We start from the raw sequence: 21,886 nt of genomic DNA, 5'->3' as shown, positions 1-21,886 counted from the left end.
CAAGGGGAAAATTATATTAAATACAGGAACAAAAGAGTAGAAAGTAAAGAGAAGATTTTTGTAAGTTCGTCAGAGGGAATCTGTTAATGTTTAAGCATGACAGAGGTCCTGCACGAGGTTTTGCTCCGGCCATCTCACACGGTTACACAAAGGGGTGATTTATGAGAAACTTGTGGTCAGGAGAAATGAGATGTTTTGGAAAGTAGACAGAGAGAGAGAGAAAAGTAAGGTTGTTGCTAAAATATAGAGAGTAAAAGTTATATAAAGTTAACTACTATTCGGGAGAATGTCATATTGTTGAATGAGTAACCTAAAATAAGTGAAGATGGTGAAATAGTTTGATTAAGGATACAACCGGTAACTACTGATTAAATACACAGTGAGGGTGTACATGAACATTGAGAGTAGATTAAGTTGTTTTGTTCTTCATGCTTTTCACCAGAAGTCATTTGAATTGTTATTATTTTTAAGTAGTGTTGTTTTGTGTTATATTTCTAGACTATAATGTACCCACATGCATGTGGTTTCTTTGTCCCAGTTCATTTTAAAGTCAGCCGCCTCATGGCTAAATCTATTTGACCCCAGGAGGTCAAGAGTCATTCTGTTAGACCACCATCTTGTGAAAGACAAATCATTGTTCTTTTGTCACATTTTGAATTAGAAAATAGTTCATTTTGCTAGATCAATTTATCTATAAATGTTGTAGTGGGAGTTTTGTGTTTGCTAACATTTTTAGGAACGACAACACTAGGAGATGAGTAAACTCAAGAATCCGTGGAGTGTAAATACATTGAGAAAAACACATTTTTATACTCTAACTGTTTGCACATCATAGACAAGGAATTTAGACAATATAAATAAATATTCACCAAAAGTAATAAGTATAATGGAAAGTAGACATAGGCCTACACTTGAGTCAAATTATATTGCTGTGATCTGATCAGTGTGCTCTGCAGGTTTACTATTGTTCTAAGTAACAGAGGGATTTAAAATATTGGAGAAAGTATGGAGATGTTCTTTCGTAGTGTGTGAAATATGGGATGCTTGAAACAGGTATTTCAATTTATGGAAGAAAATGGTTTCCTGAAAGAGTCGGGTTGGGTAGATATGTAACAATGGATGAAACAATTTATAGAGGGAGTTTTTGTAATATCATTAGTAGACATTAATGGTGTTGTTTAGATGGCGTTTAGCAACTAAGACAGATAGTATGATTAGAAAGAGACAGAGTGGAAAGGGTTGGATTGATTCAATCTCAGTGTGCTAGATTTCTTATGGATAATGCGTCCCGGGACCTGGACTCCCCCTCTGAGTTAGAAAGGCTACGACCCCGTCCCTCCAAACTAGACAAAAGACCCAACCCAAAAGGAGGCTCCTCCTTCTCCATCAAACAGACAGAGAACCAGAGCTGAACCGTCTCCACCTGAGGCATCCAGAACCAAACCGCTTGCTGACATACAGAAATACTCTCATCAGTCCCTCAGACAGGGCATGAAGCTGAGCCACGAGATTTGGCACAGGAGCAGAGTGGGGGACATGAGAGCAGAATCCGCCCTCCATGAAGCAGCAGAGAGACTGTAAAGGGGAGATGAAATGCAAAGCAGTGCAAAGAACAGTGGCATGATGTGGGCTGCAGATGTGACTGGGCCAAAGGCTGCCTAAAACAGTTACAGCGGATGGATTCAAGAGCTGATGGACTGAAGAGAAGACAGAATCAGAGGAGTTGGCATAGTCGATTTGAAGTGAGGAGGTCGGGGTCACGGCTTGAGACAACCAGGGGAGGAGAAAAGGACAACGGGAATGAGTGAGTTTACACATAAACACACTTATTCACAAAACGCACATAGAAGACACCACATTTAAAGAACTTGAATTGACTTGATAAATAAGTAAAGATAAAAAGAGGTATTAACCATGAATTAATCGATTGGTAAATTCAAAATAGCAGTAAAGAGGAAACTATTAATGTAAAATGAGAAAATCATCCTAAAAACACACTGAGGGTTAAAGGGGGAGACATGAGGGAAATATGCACTACACTTTAAGCAGGGGGTGTTTTGGAGTAGCACAGTGTAGAACCATATTCTTCAATCTTTCCATCATATTAATAAATTATTCTTCAAGAGATTTTTATTCATGTGTGAATAAAGCAGTGATTTCATTTGTTACAATATTGATTTCACCATTGTGGCATAGTTATTACCATAGGAGGGCTTTAGGATGGAAACTGTTTTTAATCCTTGATAGAGTAAAGGGTGATGGTTGCATGTTCGGACACCCAAGGTTCCACACACTGCTAAAGAGTTTAACATTGTTTTTAAGTAGACCAGAATTGAAGATAAATGAGTATAATGAGCTATGAAATGCAGAGCTACACAGATCCTAGTGATGTTTTGACTTAAGATAATAGTTATGTACACAAGTTTCTGAATTAGATTTCTTAGACATTTTAATACTACTTAGTTGTAAATAAATTGCAGTAGTAGTAGTACTATTATGAAGTGAGTTTTGTACCAAGTTGCAGGAAATGTGGGAAGCAGCCGTCCCGATGACAAGTTAGAGATATCTGACTTAAGGTGGTAATCGTGAATTGATAAATGATGGCGCTCCATATATGACTGATTTTTGTAGACAAAGGATACTGGCCTATGCTGAAATATCTAAGTCTCTGCAGAGCACGACACATGGCCAATGAAACTGAGACCAAATGACCTTTGACCCTGACTGACAGTGTGACTTGAGAAAAGCACTATCAATGACTGACTCTGGGGCTGACCAAACTTGACTTTACAACCTGACAGTGTGGGTGTGAATGAATTTCTGCATGTGATCAGTGTAACTGCATGATTCTAAAACAATAACTAACCGAGCATGTCTTTGGACTAATACATTATTTTGGAGCTCCATGGGAAACACAGGTTTCCTACAATTCCACGCATTTGGAAAAATGCACATGTGACCCGTTTCTACTTCCCACAGGAGTTGGCGGTTTGCAAATGTAAAACTCAAACTAAAATCTAAAGATTCTGTTTCTTTTAGGACGGCCAGCTGGAAATGAACACTTATTTTCCCTGGAGTGTTTACTGTGAAAAATGATGGATGTACTTTTGTGAATGATGTTTGGTATTTTCTTATAACCACTGGTTACCTGAAGGTTTTCTTCCCATACAGGATTTTATTACACATGTTTACATGTGTAAAAAGGGGGAGTGTGGGATATTTTCATTTAGGGACTGGAAGAAACCTGCCGCCCCAACTCAGATGTTCAATCTGACCATTGATTGACAGTTTTAGATTTAACCTGCTCCATATCTGGGGATAAGATAATGTTTGATTAATGTTGACATGTTTCTAATATTGATTGAGTTATAACAGGTAACACAGATGCAGAATCAGTGGCCAAGGGGCTACTGAGAGAGGTAATTCCAGAATGAGAATTCCAGAGAAGGTGAACTGTGATAATGAAAACAATTTTGTAATATTTCAACAGGTATTAAAGTAACTGAGGTTTGAAATGTAGAAAGAACATATTACAGCTAAGTTAAAACATAGTAATGTAATGAGATAGAATTTAATTTAGACAACATCTTGTAACTAGCCTGGTAAAGAAGTAAAAGCCATAGACTGTTTAGATCATTATGGGGATGTACATTTAATTTAAATTCATAATAGAAAGACATTTGATGACAGTATGTTGGATTTCTGTATTCATTTTTCAGCTTGATAATATCCAAGCAGTGACAGGTAGAAGCAGTCTCGCCTGGAAATTATTCACTTTGTCAGTATCATGATTTTAGTTGTTTTTAATCCATAACATTAGTGTGTTCCATTACCAGAGACGTTAGCAGTTCATATTATATTTAGATTTTAAATGGGATCTCAAAGATTTCATTTATAATAACACAGATGCTTGTCAGGAATTCAGAGCTATTGAGATATGTTATTTAGTTCACCTGAAGATGTTGGGGTTTATTTTGTTGACACAGGCCAAGTATTAGAATTCTGAAGCGGCCTACCAGTGGTGGGTCAAACACCTGAGGGCCCAGAAGCACTGAGCGTAGACTTGAGGGGTGGGTATCAGATTTCTCCACACAGGTTGCTGACGCCAAAAGGGGGACCCGAGGAGCAGGAGGCCGACACAGCGGAGTTCGTCTGGCTGAAGGTCGTCAGGCCTACGTGACTCAACCCCAGGTTCTCCGGCCTCTACAGAGTGACCCAGAGGACATCTCATGCCGTCCGCCGAGGAGCAAAGGGGGACATCTGGTACTACTGGAGCCAGTGTGCGGCGAGGAACACTCCGGCTAGGACCTTGGAGGACATCAGGATGGACCTGGCTATCGTCAACGCGGACATCCCTACAGCAGACGACTTGGAAGCAGGCATCAGCGGACTGGAGGAGAAGGACCTCGCGGACATCCCTACAGCAGACGACTTGGAAGGAGGCGTCAGCGGGCTGGGGGACTTCTCGAGGCAGCAGAGGAGTCTACTTCTCTCTGATCAGATTAATCAGTTCCACCTTTGAAGGAAAGGCCGCATCTCCCCCTCCCTATCAGCTGCCCTTGTTGGCGTATTCCGCTGAGGGGGGGGGGGGCCCTGATGATTCAACAACACGCAAGGATGCTGCTGTCTGGCACTCAGGCTCTCACTCTGATAGTTTCTTCACTGTCATTGGAGGTTGTTTTCTGTTCTCAAAGGTTTAATGAAGGGGGACATACACAGTATTAAAGAAGGACAGTAGTTTTGTTTCAAATGTCTTATGTGTGTTGGTCTCGTTAATGCGAGACCAAAAAGGGGGAATTGAAGGATTATTTGAATTATTTGAAGTATTAAAGTAACGTGGTATGACAGGAAAGTTAAATCTGGTATATTCCTTTTAATGCCACCTTATTTATATTCATGTGTGTTAAATTAGAAAGGACAAAGTATCTTTTCCCTCCCCCAATATATTGAGGTGAAGTCCTTGTGTATGGAGAGAGAGGTGAGAAGGGGACACCATATTTGGGAATAGTGCCAGACGCTGGAATGTTCCCCTCGTAAAAGAAGGGGGTGCTTACACAGGCTTGAAGCAGATGTGTGTGTGTGTGTTTTCATTGCAGTAAATAGATCTGCTACATGATTACTGGTCAACTATACCTCTGTTCTTATTCTTTCATGTGTGGGTACTAAATGGCTACAAACATTGTGGAGAAATTAGCTTAAACATCTTTTATTACTCTATATGAAATGGAAGCAGTTTTTATGACAGGGACGAGAGAGGTGGGGGAGGGACACATTCCGAAGAGGTTCAGCAGGTCAATTGTCAGGGGAATCGACTTGTTTTCAATAGAGGTGTGTGGTTAGTTACTTTGTGTTAATAATAGCAGTATGTGTAAAGGAAGCTGGAAATATACAATGTGAAACCTTTTATTTGAAGTAAAGATGTGAACAATAGCTCAAACAAATGGAGGGGCTTTAGGTAAGCCTGTGAGAAGTTTGACTATTTGAAAAGCATCTCTAATACTGCTTAAGAGCATAGGTAATGTGTTCCTCGTTGTTATTGATATGAAAGTAATTAACATGTATTACGTATATTTAGCCAACTATAACAACTATATCTTAAAACATACTTTTAACTTGTGTGTGGCAGTCAGGAGGCGGGAAGATGGACTCAGGGACCAAGGGCCATAAAGGAGATGTGTGTGTGCTGGCTACAAGCTGCTGTGTCGCACTGATTGGGTGCGACAGGCCATGTGTTGGTCTCCGCCAATAAGATGACCTCTGGGGGAAAGCACGTACACCTCCTCCTCCTGTGTTTTAGTATGAAAGACTGTGTTTTCCTTTGGTTCGCGCTCTTGTTTTTCACCGGCCGTTCCTGAGACCTGTCTCACACGGGTGGTAGAACCTGAGCCCGGAGTACTCTGCAGAGTGCTTCGTGATTTCTTTGTATTTGTATCGTTACTGTATATCATTAAAGCAGGATTATTGTTTAACTTGTATTCTGGTGTTTCTTAATCCCTCCCTTTTCCCGAATTCACCTAGCTTGTCAAACGACACGCGGAGACGAGGTTGGTTTGCAACATCCTCCAAATCTCCAACAACACACACACACACACACACACACACACACACACACACACACACACACACACACACACACACACACACACACACACACACACACACACACACACACACACACACACACACACACACACACACACACACACACACACACACACACACACACACACACACACACACACACACACACACACACACACACACACACACACACACACACACACACACACACACACACACACACTTCATAGAGCATATTTGTCCACTCATATGATGATAAGAGTATTAAAAACTTGAAAAATATTCCTCGAAGGTACATTTAGAACAGATAAAAAATGTGCGATTAATTTGCGATTAATAGCGATTAACTATGGACAATCATGCGATTAATCGCGATTAAATATTTTAATCGACTGACAGCCCTAATATATATATATATATATAAAATACCCAATATTAACGGTGTGTGTGTCTGCCCAAGGAAAATTTAAGGTAAAACCTAATAGAGGTGTCATACATAATAACCTAATAAAAGTAAATGTAACAACTACTACAGTGCAACAAAACAGGAAGATTAAATGTGGTCTCTTAAACATAAGATCTCTAGCATCTAAAGCAATACTGGTAAATGATTTAATATCAGATTATAATATTGATATATGCTGTCTCACTGAAACTTGGTTGAGACATGAAGAATATGTCAGCATAAATGAGGCCACTCCACCCAGCCATATCAATACTCATATTGCCCGAGGCACGGGCCGAGGAGGTGGAGTTGCAGCAATCTTTGACTCAAGTTTACTTATCAATACTAAACAAAAATTAAATTATACCTCCTTTGAAAGCCTCATTTTCAGTCTTACGCATCCGACCTGGAAAACTTTGCAGCCAATCTTATTTGTTACAGTGTACCGTGCACCAGGTCCTTATTCAGAATTCTTATCAGAATTCTCTGAGTTTTTATCAGCTTTGATACTTAAAACAGATAAAGTAATTATCGTAGGTGACTTTAATATTCATGTTGACGATGATAAAAATAGCCTTACTGTTGCATTTAACTCTATATTAGATTCTGTTGGTTTCTGTCAGAGTGTAAATAAACCAACCCACTGCTATAATCACACTCTTGACCTTGTTCTGACTTATGGTATTGAAATTGAGCAACTATTAGTCGAACCGCATAATCCTGCTTTATCCGACCATTTCTTAGTAACTTTTGAAGTACTGTTACTAGACTACAAAGCATTAGCCAAAAGCTCCTGCAGCAGAAACCTATCTGTTAGTGCTATAGCCAAATTTAAGGAAGAGATTCCACCAATACTTAACTCGATAGCATGTCTGCATGTAGGGGAGGAAACTTATACAAAATGTACACCACCCCAAATTGATCATGTTGTTGATAGTGCTACAGATGCGCTGCGAATAAAATTAGACTCTGTTGCTCCTTTGAAAAAGAAGAAAATAAAACAACATAGATTAGCTCCATGGCATAATGCCGAAACCCGCAAAATAAAGCAAAAGTCGAGACAACTTGAAAGGATATGGCGTTCCACTAAACTTGAATAATCTCGTTTAATTTGGCATATTACTCTCAATGAATATAAGAAAGCACTGCGTAAAGCGAGAGCAGCATACTACTCTTCATTAATAGATGAGAATAAGAATAATGCAAGATTTCTTTTCAGCACTGTAGCCAGGCTGACAGAGAGCCACAGCTCGACTGAGCCTTCTATTCCCATAGCACTCAGTAGAAATGATTTTATGTGCTTTTTTAACGATAAAATTGTTACTCTTAGAAACAAAATCAATGACCTCTTGCCTTTGACCAGTATAGTGTTATCAACAGCTCCCGGAAACGTAAATTCTAATAATATTACACTAGATAGTAAACTAGAATGCTTTTCAGCCATAAACCTTGAACAATTCAATTCAATGATTCTCTCTTCTAAACCATCAACGTGTATCTTAGACCCGATTCCAACTAAGCTGTTAAAAGAAGTTTTTCCATTAATTAGCACTTCTTTATTAAATATTATGAATATGTCTTTATTATCAGGCTATGTTCCAAAATCATTCAAAGTAGCAGTGATAAAACCTCTTCTTAAAAAGCACAACCTCGATCCAGAGGTTTTAGCCAACTATAGACCTATTTCTAATCTTCCGTTCCTCTCAAAAATTCTTGAGAAAGCAGTCGCAAAACAGCTGTGTGATTACTTAAGAAACTATGATTTATTTGAAGATTTTCAGTCTGGCTTTAGAACACAACATAGCACAGAGACAGCTCTGGTTAAAGTCACAAATGACATTCTAATAGCCTCTGACAAGGGACTTGTCTCTATTCTTGTCTTACTCGATCTTAGTGCTGCATTTGATACTATCGACCATGATATCCTATTGCAAAGACTAGAGCACTTAGTTGGCATACAGGGAACTGCTTTAGGCTGGTTTAGGTCTTATCTATCTGAACGCTCTCAGTTTGTACGTGTCAACGATGAATCTTCCATGCAAACCAAAGTTAGCCATGGAGTGCCACAGGGCTCAGTGCTTGGACCTATTTTGTTCACCCTATATATGCTTCCGTTAGGCAATATTATAAGGAATCATTCTGTAAACTTTCATTGTTATGCGGATGATACTCAACTATATTTATCAATCAAGCCTGATGAAATTAATCATCTAAATAAAATTCAAGACTGCCTCAAGGACTTAAAAACGTGGATGACCTTAAATTTTTTGATGTTAAACACGACCAAAACTGAAGTTATTGTACTTGGCCCGAAGAATCTACGAAACAAATTATCTAAAGATATATTAACTATGGATGGCATTAATTTGGCCTCCAGTGAGACTGTAAGGAATCTTGGTGTTATATTTGATCAGGATTTATCCTTTAACGCCCACATAAAATCAATTTCAAGGACCGCCTACTTCCATCTACGTAACATTGCAAAAATCAGGCATATCTTGCCTCAAAACGATGCAGAGAAACTAGTCCATGCATTTGTTACTTCAAGGCTGGATTATTGTAACTCCTTATTATCAGGGTGTACCAAGAAGTCAGTCAAGTCGCTTCAGCTGATTCAAAATGCTGCAGCTCGTGTACTAACCAGAGTTAGGAAAAGGGACCACATTACTCCTGTTCTGGCTGCCTTACACTGGCTCCCTATAGAACACAGGATAGAATTTAAAATTCTTCTTCTCGCCTACAAAGCCCTTAATGGGCAGGCGCCATCTTACCTTAAAGAACTCATTATACCCTATTGTCCTACTAGGGCATTGCGTTCCAAGAATGCAGGGTTGTTGGTTGTTCCTAGAGTCTCTAAAAGTACAATGGGAGCCAGAGCCTTTTCTTATCAAGCTCCACTTTTGTGGAATCAGCTTCCAGTTTGTGTTCAGACGGCAGACACCCTATCCGTTTTTAAGAGTGCGCTTAAGACCTTCCTTTTTGATAAAGCTTATAGTTAGGGCTGATTAGATTCAGCCCCTAGTTTTGCTGATATAGGCTTAGTTTGTCGGGGGACATCTTACTTCTTCCTTCTCTCTGTCTATACCTGTGTACTCTCATGTTCCGATTAACCCAGCTTCCCCAAATTTCTTTCTTTTTGGTGTCTATATACGCCGGGATCCGGAGTCATGGATGATCCTGCGGTCCTGTGTCATGGATTGCGAGTCCTGGATCTTGAGTCGTGGCTGCGGTCCTGGATCATAAGTCCTGGATGGATATCCTCGTGGATTCATCTTCTTATTATACACACATGCATTTCAAAACATTTGGACTACCTATGTTGCAAATGTATTATCTTTTCAATTTACACACGGCATCTATTGCACGTCTGTCCGTCCTGGGAGAGGGATCCCTCCTCTGTTGCTCTCCCTGAGGTTTCTCCCATTTTTCCCTTTAAACTGTGGGGTTTTCTCTGGAAGTTTTTCCTTGTACGATGTGAGGGTCTAAGGACAGAGGGTGTCGTATTGTCATACTGATATTCTGTACAAACTGTGAAGTCCACTGAGACAAATGTAACATTTGTGATATTGGGCTATATAAATAAACATTGATTGATTGATTGATTGATTTTTCTTTCTTTTCGCAGCCCTGCTGGTCGTTTGGCTACCGGCACCATCAATTTTTTCAGCTCACGTGACAAAATGTGACATGAGTGAGGGGGTGGGGCTGTGATTCGGCTATACACCGCCGCTGCGTAGTAGTTGAGCGCATACATAGTGAGTCCTACAGTACAGAGACGGTTTAGAAAATATATTAATTTGACCCTATAGAAAAGCTGTGTTATTTATAGCGAGGAGTGAGTGTCATTTAAAAGAATGTATGATGAGTGAGGTTGTGCCCAAAAAGACAAGATAAAAAAATAAAAACTTTTTTTCTTTTTATCTTGTCACTGAGGGCCCTCTTTACTCAAGAGCCCCTGGGCACTTGCCCAGGTTGCCCATATGATTAATCCGGCCTTGTGTATACCACCCAAAGAAGAAAAAGATCAGGGTCGTATTTGACTGTGCAGCTACATTCCAGGGAACATCGCTGAATGCGCAGCTCCTACAGGGACCAGATCTTACCAGCACACTGGTTGGAGTCATGACAAGATTCAGAGAGGAACCTGTTGTACTCATAGCAGACATTGAAGCCATGTTCCATTGGGTTTGAGTACCAGCTGAGGATTCAGATCTGTTGAGGTTTCTCTAGTGGCCCAATGGAGATCATCATCAGAACTTAGAAGAGCACAGAATGGTTGCACATCTGTTTGGAGCTACATCGTCGCCAAGTTGTGCTAGTTTTGTCCTTAGAAAATGTGCAGAGGACCATCGGGAGCAGTTCAGCCCCAAAGTAATCAACACTGTCCTGCACAATTTCTATGTTGATGATTGTCTAACATCTATGGTCTCAGAGGAGGAGGCAGTGGCACTCTATCATGACCTTTGTGCACTTTGTGCTCAAGGGGGCTTTCATCTCACAAAGTGGATTAGCAACAGACGTATCGTGCTTGCCGCTATACCTTCGATGGAGAGAGCGAAAGAAGTTAAGGATCTGGACTTGGATAATGACACACTCCCTGAGGAAAGAGCATTGGGCGTACAGTGGTGTGTTGAGTCAGATGTCTTTAAGTTCAAGATCATGATCAAGGACAAACCCATAACCAGAAGAGGGATCCTTTCCATGGTCAGCTCAATATTTGACCCATTAGGAATATTAGCACCTTTGGTCCTATCAGCCAAGATTAATCTTCAAGACTTGTGCAGAAGAGAACTTGGTTGGGATGATATTATACTAGCCTCAGCTGCACAAGAGTGGAAAAGTTGGCTTGAAGGAGCTCTGCAATCTTGATGAGTTTAAAGTTGACAGATGCCTAAAACCGGTGGATATTGGGGAAGTGACCTCTGCTCAGCTACACCACTTCGCAGATGCAAGGGAAGACGGCTATGGAACAGTGACTTACCTGTTATTACATAACATCAAAGGACAAGTGCACTGTGTCTTCATTATGGGAAAAGCTAGAGTGGCCCCATTGAAACCAATAACAATCCCTCAAATGGAATTGACGGCTGCCCTGGTTGCAAGTCGCACGGACAAGATGTGTAGGAAGGAGCTGCAAATGCAACTTAAAGACTCCATCTTTTGGACTGATAGTACTTCCATACTGAAGTACATCACTAATGAGACCTTAAGGTTTCAAACCTTCGTCGCAAACAGGGTTTCAAGAATACGCAGCGTATCAAATCCATCTCAGTGGAGATATGTTCCCACCGCAAGCAATCCTTCCGACTGGGCTTCCAGGGGAGTCAAAGTGGAAACGCTCCTGAAAGATGACACATGGGTGTCTGGACCTCAGTTTCTCACTGGACCTGAAGAACAGTGGCCTGTGAACCCTGATGGCTCTGAAATGGCACCAGAAGACCCTGAGGTCAAGATAAGTCTGAATGTGAATGCTGTGCAGGTTGAGAAAGAGATGGAGGCTGTAACCCGATTGATCAATCAATTCTCTTCTTGGATCCACCTGAAGAAGACGGTTGGTTGGATCCTTAGGTTGAAAAACCTGCTGCTGTGCCTTAGTTGGAAGAGGAAGCAATTGAGTCTGACTCTTGCTCAGTCTGGCTTAAATAAGGAACAACAAGACCAAGATATAAAAAAGGAAATGCAGACTATCAAGGCTCAGGTGGTCTCTGGTTTTCTTTCTATTGAGGACTTCCGAAAAGCTGAGAAAGAAATGATCTGCTTTTGCCAAAGAAAAAAGGTTTCCTGATGAAATCAAAGGCTTGCAAAAGGGAGAAGGTGTGAAAAGGACTAGTCACATCTAAAAGCTCAACCCAGTACTTGAAGATGGTGTTCTGAGAGTGGGAGGACGTCTCAGTAGAGCAGCAATGCCTGAAGAATCTAAATATCCTGCTATATTGGCAAAAGATCTTCACATTTCTGACATCATTCTACGGCAAGTACATCAAGATGTGGGACACGGTGGTCGTAACCACATGCTATTTAGCCTGCGACAAAGATACTGGATTCCTGGTGCTAGTGTGGCTATAAGGAAAACCCTGTCAAAATGTATTGTTTGTCGGCGACTAAATGGAGCTCCAGGAATGCAGCAGATGGCAGATTTACCTCGAGACAGAGTTTCTCCAGATGAACCTCCATTCACTCGTGTTGGAGTTGACTATTTTGGACCTTTTGAGGTCAAGCGAGGAAGGAGTACAGTTAAAAGGTATGGTGTTCTCTTCATATGCATAACAGTAAGAGCCGTCCATATCGAAGTAGCTTCATCTTTGGATACAGATTCCTTTGTTAATGCTCTTCGACGCTTCATCGCAAGACGTGGACAAGTATTGGAATTACGCTCAGATAATGGAACCAACTTCATCGGAGCTGAGCGTGAATTGAGAGAGGCAATAGAAAGGTTGAATATTGCTAAAATCAACAACTCCTTCCTTGAGAAAGGAATAAAGTGGACTTTAAATCCCCCTACTGGATCCCATCATGGAGGAGTATGGGAAAGGTTGATCAGATCTATGAGGAAGGTTCTGAATTCCACCCTGAAGGCACAGAACCTTGATGAAGAGTGTCTTCACACGGTTCTTTGTGAAGCCGAATCCATCATCAAAAGCCGTCCCATAACGAGAGCATCCACAGATCCCAATGACTTGGAAGCACTAACCCCTAACCATCTTTTGCTGCTAAAAACCAAGCCATCTTTTCCACCTGGACTGTTTCATAAAGAGGACATATATGCATTACATTACATTACATTACATTGCATTTAGCTGACGCTTTTGTCCAAAGCGACTTACAATAAGTACATTCGACCGGGAAGATACAACCTTGAAGAAAACAGAATCATATAAGTGCATCAGGTTCCATAGAGCCAAACATTTCAAGTGCTACTCAACTGGCCTTAGATAAGCCAGCCCTTTATTAGTATATAAGTGCTTTGTTAGTAATTTTATCGCTCGGAGTGGAGTCGAAAGAGATGAGTTTTCAGTCTGCGCCGGAAGATGTGCAAGCTATCTGCTGTCCTGATTTCAATGGGGAGCTCATTCCACCATTTTGGAGCCAGGATAGCAAACCCACGTGTTCTTGCTGATGGGAACTTGGGTCCCCCTCGCAGTGCGGGTGCAGCGAGCTGTTTGACCGATGCAGAGCGGAGTGCACGTGCTGGGGTGTACGGTTTAACCATGTCCTGGATGTAGGAAGGGCCAGATCCATTCGCAGCATGGTACGCAAGTACCAGTGTCTTGAAGTGGATTGTAGCAGTTACCGGAAGCCAGTGAAGGGAGCGGAGGAGCGGCGTGGTGTGGGAGAATTTGGAAGGTTGAAGACCAGACGAGCCGCTGCATTCTGGATGAGCTGCAGAGGTCGGATGGCACATGCAGGTAGACCAGCCAGGAGGGAGTTGCAGTAGTCTAGGCGTGAGATGACGAGAGCCTGGACCAGAACCTGCGCTGATTTCTGGGTCAGCTGGGGACGTATCCTCCTGATGTTGTAAAGCGTGTATCTGCAGCAGCGGAAGATGAAAACAAGTTCAGTACATCTCAGACTTGTTTTGGAAACAATGGATTAAGGAGTACTTGCCTCTACTCCAGCAACGACAGAAGTGGTCAAATGTCAAGCGCAACTTCATACCAGGAGATATTGTGCTCATAGTCCATGACTCAGCACCTCGCAATTCATGGCTTACAGGAAGGATTGTACAAACCATTCCAGACAGAAGAGGACATGTACGTCAGGTGCGAGTGAAGACAAAAACTAGCTATCTGGACAGGCCTATCACAAAGATATGCCTTCTACAGGAAGCAGAAGAGCCGTGAGGAAATTAGTGAACTTCATAGACCTTGACATTGACGTTTTTTCCGACTTTTTACTAAGTGATAGTAAAGATCACTCCTTCATAGGCTAACAAACTATATATTTTTTATTTTATTTTCTATTTTTTGCCTAAAGAAGAAAAGAACACTTTAACAAAGGACGTTTTTATCCTTAAAAGTTTTTTCCTTGATTGTCTCCTACATCATTTTTCAGTTGTGTAATTATTATGTTGATATAATTAGGGGCCGGAACGTAGGAGCCACATATGAAGCCATTTCTGTGTTTGTTACGATATATGTTTTTTGAGTCACTATAGGTGGTGGGCGTGTCATTGGATTTGTGTGGTGACGTTTGTGCTTATATCCGGTTGCTTTTACCTGCGCACTTGGTAATAGATGGGGGAGTGAGCTAGAGAAGGACAATTTGTGTTGACCGCACGCACGCACGCATACAAGGATACAAGGATATACGCATATGGATATGGAATATTGCATTTTTTCTTTGGAAATAAAAGGTCAAACGCATACTTTTGGAAAGACTGAGTTTTTGCGCGTCCACAGTGTTTTTTCTCTTGTTTAGTCCCTCGCGGCACTTTGTTTAAGATTACTGCCGCAATACTAACTATATCCTGAATAATTGTTATTGCATCCAGGGCAGAAACATGTTTATTTCTGCTGTGAAGTTGGGCATTTTAACATGGAGGTCTATGGAAATTGATCCTTTCTGCAGTCATCGCCTATCGGCCAATAGATGTACTACAGTTTGTGGCACTTCCTTATTGGCCTCCCGGCTCTGCCCCAGAGTTTGCCGCTTGGTTTTAATGCCATTGAACACAACTTTTGATCAGAAACAGAACAAGACGTTTCTCCCTTGTTTGCTCCGTAAAGCTGCGTTGTGTGATGTCTGGGTTTGCTTCCCCTGTCGCGTGTTCTGATCGCTTAGTGATGATAATTATATTTATGGAATCTGTGGAATCTTAGCTTGCTAATCGATATCTTGTTTGTGCAGATCCGATAAGTAATAAGGATATTTTACCATGAGTTCTGTGCTAAGTGCATTTTTTCGCTCAGGGCTAATTCAGAGCCTTTGTTATTAACCTTGTGTTTTGTTTAGATAAAAATGGTTAATATTGTCTGATAGCTGAGTTCCTTCCCGTTAAGTGAGTATGACACACTCATAGTTTGTTAAATGTTAAGAAGCCCTCAGACGCTGTTTCTTGCAAGATGTTGCGTTTTGCCCCCAGTATCGGGGGCATGGGGCTTAACTGGTTAACCTGCTGACTTACTTTTAGACGATAGCAAGGATGTTTGTTTGCAAATCAATAGTTATATTTAAACTCCCACCTTAAATTCAGGGACATTTGGAAAGATTATTCAGATGTTACATCACCTGTTGTATTTTCATCTACTTCTGTTGAGGCGAGACAATGTTTGCCCTGCTTGTAGTAATATGAACATCCCCTTCATTATTTATAGTTGTAGGCCTTTATTTTATTGCCTTACAGTTAGGGTTCCAGATGAGAACCGATAAGAAAATGCCGGGTACCGGGTACCCATACAAAATACACAATTTTGGTTCTGCTTAACGGTTCCTAAACGCGGTAGACCCTGTATTCCACCGGGTCCGTCTGCGCCGCGGCGCCGCAGTGACCCGGTGGAATACAGGGGTAAGGGCGGACTGGCCATCTGTGTGTTCTGGAGAATCACAGAACGGCCGGTCGTCAGCTGGCCGTTGACGGCCGGCTCGGTACGCTGACAGCCGGCACCGCCCTTAATTTTTTAAACGACATCATGTAAGTTATGCTGACAGGCGACAGAGGTCCACAGTTGCCCCGCAGTAAGGCTCCCCCCGCCCTCCCGTAGACAGTTCACGAGCTCAGTCACTTCATAACACCAAAGATGGGTCACGGTAAACGCTCTAAAGTGAGGCTCCACTACACTAAAAAATAAAAAGACAAGGCACAGTGTAATGCCTGTTAATAGCCTGCCACAGGCATAGCTCAGTTAAAATAAAGCAAAGCTATTGTGCAATACATTTGTATTGCATCTATATTTTTTATTTGTAAAAATGTCAGTTAAAGCTTAAAGAATAAAGATATTTTTGTTAGCTAAACGTTTGACCTCTTTCTTTCCCCCCCCCCCCCCCCCCGTCGACAGGGGGTCGCCAATCTCTGGCACTGTTATTTTGGGGGTCGCGGGCTGAAAAGTTTGGGAACCCCTGCCCTAGGGGACATGGAGAAGAAATCTTGCAAAACTTTTCATTTAGCTCAATGTCTCAATGGGTCAGTTCGGCAACACAGAACAATGCAGCGGTTCATCGATTTTTACTTTGAGCTTGGACTAAAATATAAATGTATAACATCAATACTTGGCAATAGGCACGGGTTTCACATAAGTGAAAGACAACTCAAGAGAACACTCCAGGGTTTCCCACACACATACTTTACTTGGGCGGGCGCCCAGGTATATTAACGGCCGCCAAAGTATATTTCGCTACCCCTTTAGGTCGACCACCACCTGCAATCGATTAACTAGTAGGGATGTAACGATACCAAAAACTCACGGTACGATAATATTGCGATAACAAGTCCACGGTACGGTATTTATCGTGATATTGAATAATAAAGAGAAAACAAAATTTTAATTTTTTTTTTATTTAAAAATGTTTTACTTGGAAAAATGTTCTTTATTAAATAATACATCTGATTTTTAGAGCATTTTAGTAGGATAGCAGTATTTTAAAGTGTCAAACACAAAGTAACAGTAACAGACTGGAACAAGAAAACCAGTGTTTTTGTACCTACTAGTACTAAAAAAAACACTGTGCCACTGCACCTCACAAATAAACAAGGACATTTAGTAATCAGACCCTGCAATAAAATAAATGAAGTTTCACTTTAGTTTTTCAAGTAACTCAACTCACTCAGCATCATCAGACAGGTTTTTAGGAATATGAGCATGTCCACATTTCGAGGTAGAAGCTGGGATGTTTGGGCGTTTACAATATCCCCTGCTGTGGAAAAAACTCTCTCGCTTGGTACTGATGTTGCCGGGACAGCAGTGGTCGCGTTAACCGAATGTTTTTTTTAACAATGACGGAAAAATCTGAAAGCAGTCTGTCATTTTGACTGATTAGAACAAACTCGGAACAGTGCCAAAGTTTCCCCGCAGCGAGGCTCTGGTGTTATGCCGTGTTATGCATGCCCTCCAAAAGGAAATGACATAGTTTCCAAACCGTACTTTGCCGTACAGATCATTGAAATGTCTGGGAGTTTTTCATTTACGCTGTGCGCGCTCCCGCGAGGTGCATGCATATCTCGGTGGGCATGCACAACATGGCATAACACCGCCCCCCCCCAGTTGACAGTTCACGAGCGTGCTCTCTCTCTCTCCCCCCCCCGTGTCAGCGCGACACGTTAGTGGCGAGTTCAGACCCGACGGGTAATAATGAATTATGGTGGATATTTTACGATCCTGTCTGTCAAAATGACGGACAGCGAAAAAGTCTAACGTCACCTCAGTGGGACGGAGAGATATGCTTTGGCCATGGGTGACAGCAGTGGGTCAAAATGTGCATTGTCTCTCCACCACTTCAAAAACAATACAGTTTTTGCCAAGAAGGTGAGGCTTATTGACAGGGCGAGATATAAATATACTGTTGTAGTTTGTCAATGTCTCTAGGTATGTAAATGTAGCCCTGTAAATACGATGTCCTTTTGTGTTCTGTTGTTTTATGTTCATGTTGTAACCTACTTGCTGCCATGTTGGACAGGTCTCTCTTGAAAAAGCGATTGATGATCTCAATGGGACCACCTGGTTAAATAAAGGTTTAAAAAAAAAAAAGTGTTTACATTTTTTTTTTTAATCGCGGTAGATTTTGTCAGTCTCACGACGGTATTGGGACGTTTATTAATCGCGATACCGCGATATTCGGTATATCGTTACATCCCTATTAACTAGTGGACAATGATCCCTCACTCTACGCCTCCTGTACCCAGGCCCGGACTGGCAATCTGGAGGAACTGTGTGAGGCAGGCCTGTTAAGTGGCCTGCCTCACACGGGGTGACTGGCTGTCCACATGATGTGGCCTGCCGACATGGCCACTGCCATACAGATCATAAATCAAAGCCCTTGATTGGTCTGTGTGTCATTCAAGCTCGGGATAACCTCAGCTAACACTCTCTGAGTGTTTGGATAGTTAACTTAGTCTAAGTTCTCAGTGGGTCTCAAACGGTTTGGTCACCATTTATGAAAACACATATTCCCATTTGAGGGGGTAGTGATTAGTAAAATATGCATGAAAAACTAGGTGAAAAAAGGTAAGATACACTTTTAAAACTTGTTGAGAGCTAATTTGCTGCTGCCTCAAAGAGGAGAAGGGAGGAGAGGAGGGAGAGGCTGATTCAGGAGTCCAGACACACCCACAGCTATAAATGACCCAACAATGAATAAATAAATAAGTTTCAGTGTTTTTTCATGTTGTATATGGTATGTTATTGGTTATGGCCATGATTTTATTATTATGAAATGTAAACAGTTCTGTTTCATATAGGTGTTCCCATAGATCTAGTCTCTTTATTTTCCTCTCAAAGTTCACCAGATTGATGCATTTAACTCCAAAATAAAAATAAAATCTTACCGGGGGAGCATGCCACCCCCACTTAAAATCACATGGACAGGTTCCTAAATACATTTACAATTTTTTTAAATAGTAACCCATGTCCATATGTTTGTTTGTGGGTCGTAGATTTAAACTATAGGGCTATTACTATGGACAGCAACGCTGTCAATATTGACAAATAAATCCAGCAAAATGGCACTAAAAAAAACTGGTAGTGGCCTGTCTGAGTGTATAATTTCCTGCCTGACTTATTGTCTCGGTCCGGCCCTGCCTGTACCTGTTCGCTCTGCCATCGTGTGAAGGGTCTTCTAACAAGCGGCCAACAGAAAGGTTAATGTTAATGTTGTTGCACGTTTTTTCTGGCCCTCCAAAATCGAGGTTCTTACCGGGCCAACAACCGGGCTGAATATGCTAAACTAGTGACACAGACACTCTCGACTGCTGAATGGTCAGAGTGAATCGCTGGCAAGGGGGCTAGAACTACAACAAAATGAACATATTTGACCGTGATTTAATTATAATACAAGTTTCTAAATGAAGCCGAAGTAACAACATACTGATACCGGTTAGTATAAACCATGAATTAATGCTTTGACAAGTCTGCAGACAGATGGCAGGCGAAAAACCTTTTAAAATGCGTGTTTTCTGAATGGAGATCGGCTAAGCTAACGCTGTATATGCTCCGACCGTCCACGCTCACAACAATGGCCTACAGACATAAATAAACCAGCGACGGTATTCACCATGACACAGACAGTCTGGGGTTTGTACTTGTTTAACTTTTGTCCAGTTTCTGAACAGATATGAGGAGCTGTGAGCTCTGAGTGCTAACAGCTAACGGCTGATGTTGGTTTTGTGGTTCGCATTGAAGATGATGTCACGGCTCCGCCTACACTGCGTTGCTATAGTTACTGCCCCAGCTACTAAACTGTAATGGAAACGCAGCATAAAGTGAGCCTGGCCTACCAAGGCCTAACTATACCATACTAAGCCGTGCGAGGCCCTGCAGTGGAAATGCGCCATAACTGAGCCACAACTGAACTAAGCAGATGTTAATTTTTTATTTTACTTGAGGAAAATAATAATACATTTTAAAAGGATAACACCAAACAGAGCCACAGGAAAGCTTCTGAAATCCGACCTTTATCAGTCTCACATCAGTAGAGGTTTGAATGGACAATGTCATTTATTGTCACTGTTTGGACTAAAAGGTTTTGGTCTGTTGAGTATTTTCGGAAAACAAAATGGGACAAACGATACGACTTCAGGAAATGTTTATAAACTTTAAAGGTGATGGATTTGATACAAATATAGTTTTTTTTATAATTTATTTATTTTTGTGAATATTTCATATTCACAAGAAGAAATTTACTGACGAACAATTTTGCTGGCACATTTCTACTTTACAACAATATGGCACCAATATTAAAAAATAAGAAAGCAATCAAAACCAAATTTGATATTTGAGAAATATTTTACTTCAAATGTTACCTTTTTTTTTAAATCATTATTTTTTTATATGCATTTATTTGTTATTTACTTTGTATATTTACCTGTGTACCCGACTATGTAATTTTTTTTTTTTGTGAATATTTTCTTGAATAAAGGACAACAAAAGTTTGAATGTGTGTATTGCAATGTCCGGCAGCAGTGACAGGTGCTGATGCTCCACTGACACCATGACACATGGGCGCGCTCGCACTCACGTGTGATCGCTGCAGGGAGCGGTAGAGGGGATCTTACCTTCCGTCCTGCTTCGTGTTGGCTGCCGCTCCACCTGGCCCGGTTCTCCCCCGCTGACTCTTCGTTACCGGCCAGCGAGCCGGAGTCCGAATCCTCCCCCTCCTCCAGCTCCTCCCCCTCCTCTCTCTCATCTCTCTCCTCCGCCTCCACCTCCACCTCCCTTTTCTCCGTTTTTTGCCGTTTTGCCGCCCTTCCGTACTCCCCTTCCTCGCGCGGTCCAGTTCCTTCTACCGTCGCCATGTTGCGGTGGACCTGTTAGAGCTGCTCACATGGACCCGGGCATGGCAGCCGTTATCCCGCGGTGTCTCTGTCTCTGTGCCTGTGTCCTTGTTGTGTGTCCCCGTGCCGCGGCTCCGCTTGCTCCCTTTCTGTCTCTTTACAACCCCACTGATTTTCTGTGTGGAGGTGTGAGTTGACTGGACACATCCCGCCCCGTGCTGTTCTTCTATTGGTCTGTTGTGTCCTGCACTTTTGAGGATATGGCGCGTGATTGGCCGGTGTCGATGCGTCCACAGACAGCTCTCCATGCTCTGCAGAGGAGTGAGCAGAGAAGAGCAGAGAGGGGAATGGTGGGCTAGATAAAAACAGTGGAGGAGGCACACTCAAAACTGCAGAGCTTGGAAAAAGAGAGAGAGGGAGACGGTGGCAGAGGATATCTGCTGCATCATTACCTTAAATTTATATATACAGTTGTCATCACTCAAAAAATCAGTTGCTGAAAGCTCTTTGAACATTCTTCTACAGTAAGTAGTCCACAATGTCCCCAACAAAGCTCAGGCGAAGTTAGTGACAAAGATGGCGTATTGATCACAGACACCTCTTTCTAGAGACATTTCACATTTTTAAGGGTGCATTTTTATTCAGATGTGGGAAAGCATAAACGGACACAGAACTCTATTTATTTTTGTATTTACCACACACACATACATTTTGGGGAGGCAGGGAACATTTCAAATGCAACATTTAAATACAATTAAAACAAATCAAATCACTAGAATGCGATACACATTGACATAATATGCATTTTATCTTGTAACCTAACGTTAACATTTTTATTAACATAGCTTTTTCTCTTTAACAAGCAAATGGATTGCTTTTCATTGGGATATGAATGATCCATGCCACATTGAAACAGAACACAAAGTGAAGAGGTGTGT

At 41.6% G+C, this 21,886-nt stretch overlaps 1 protein-coding gene and 1 long non-coding RNA gene across 4 annotated transcripts in view; one reads left to right on the top strand and one right to left on the bottom strand.

The window, feature by feature from the left end:
* The window catches only part of LOC307045348 (heterogeneous nuclear ribonucleoprotein L-like), an 86,094-nt gene extending 64,837 nt beyond the window's left edge, over window positions 1–21,257 (bottom strand). Inside the window, exon 1 of one of the 3 annotated variants that reach the window (XM_079690970.1) lies at window positions 20,730–21,257. In XM_079690970.1, the coding sequence (XP_079547096.1) occupies window positions 20,730–20,860 (131 nt within the window). In that variant the 5' untranslated portion in view covers window positions 20,861–21,257. The remainder of the gene's footprint in view (window positions 1–20,729) is intronic. The other 2 variants (XM_079690969.1, XM_079690971.1) reach the window with 2 other exon arrangements.
* The window catches only part of LOC307045356, a 138,919-nt gene that overhangs the window by 104,541 nt on the left and 12,492 nt on the right, over window positions 1–21,886 (top strand). The gene's annotated exons all lie outside the window — the stretch shown is intronic.

Source organism: Notothenia rossii, assembly GCF_949606895.1.
Source record: "Notothenia rossii genome assembly, chromosome: 6".
Classification (NCBI taxonomy): Eukaryota; Metazoa; Chordata; class Actinopteri; order Perciformes; family Nototheniidae; genus Notothenia; species Notothenia rossii.
Note: the sequence above shows the minus strand (reverse complement) of the source record. Positions and strands in the feature narration are given on the sequence as shown.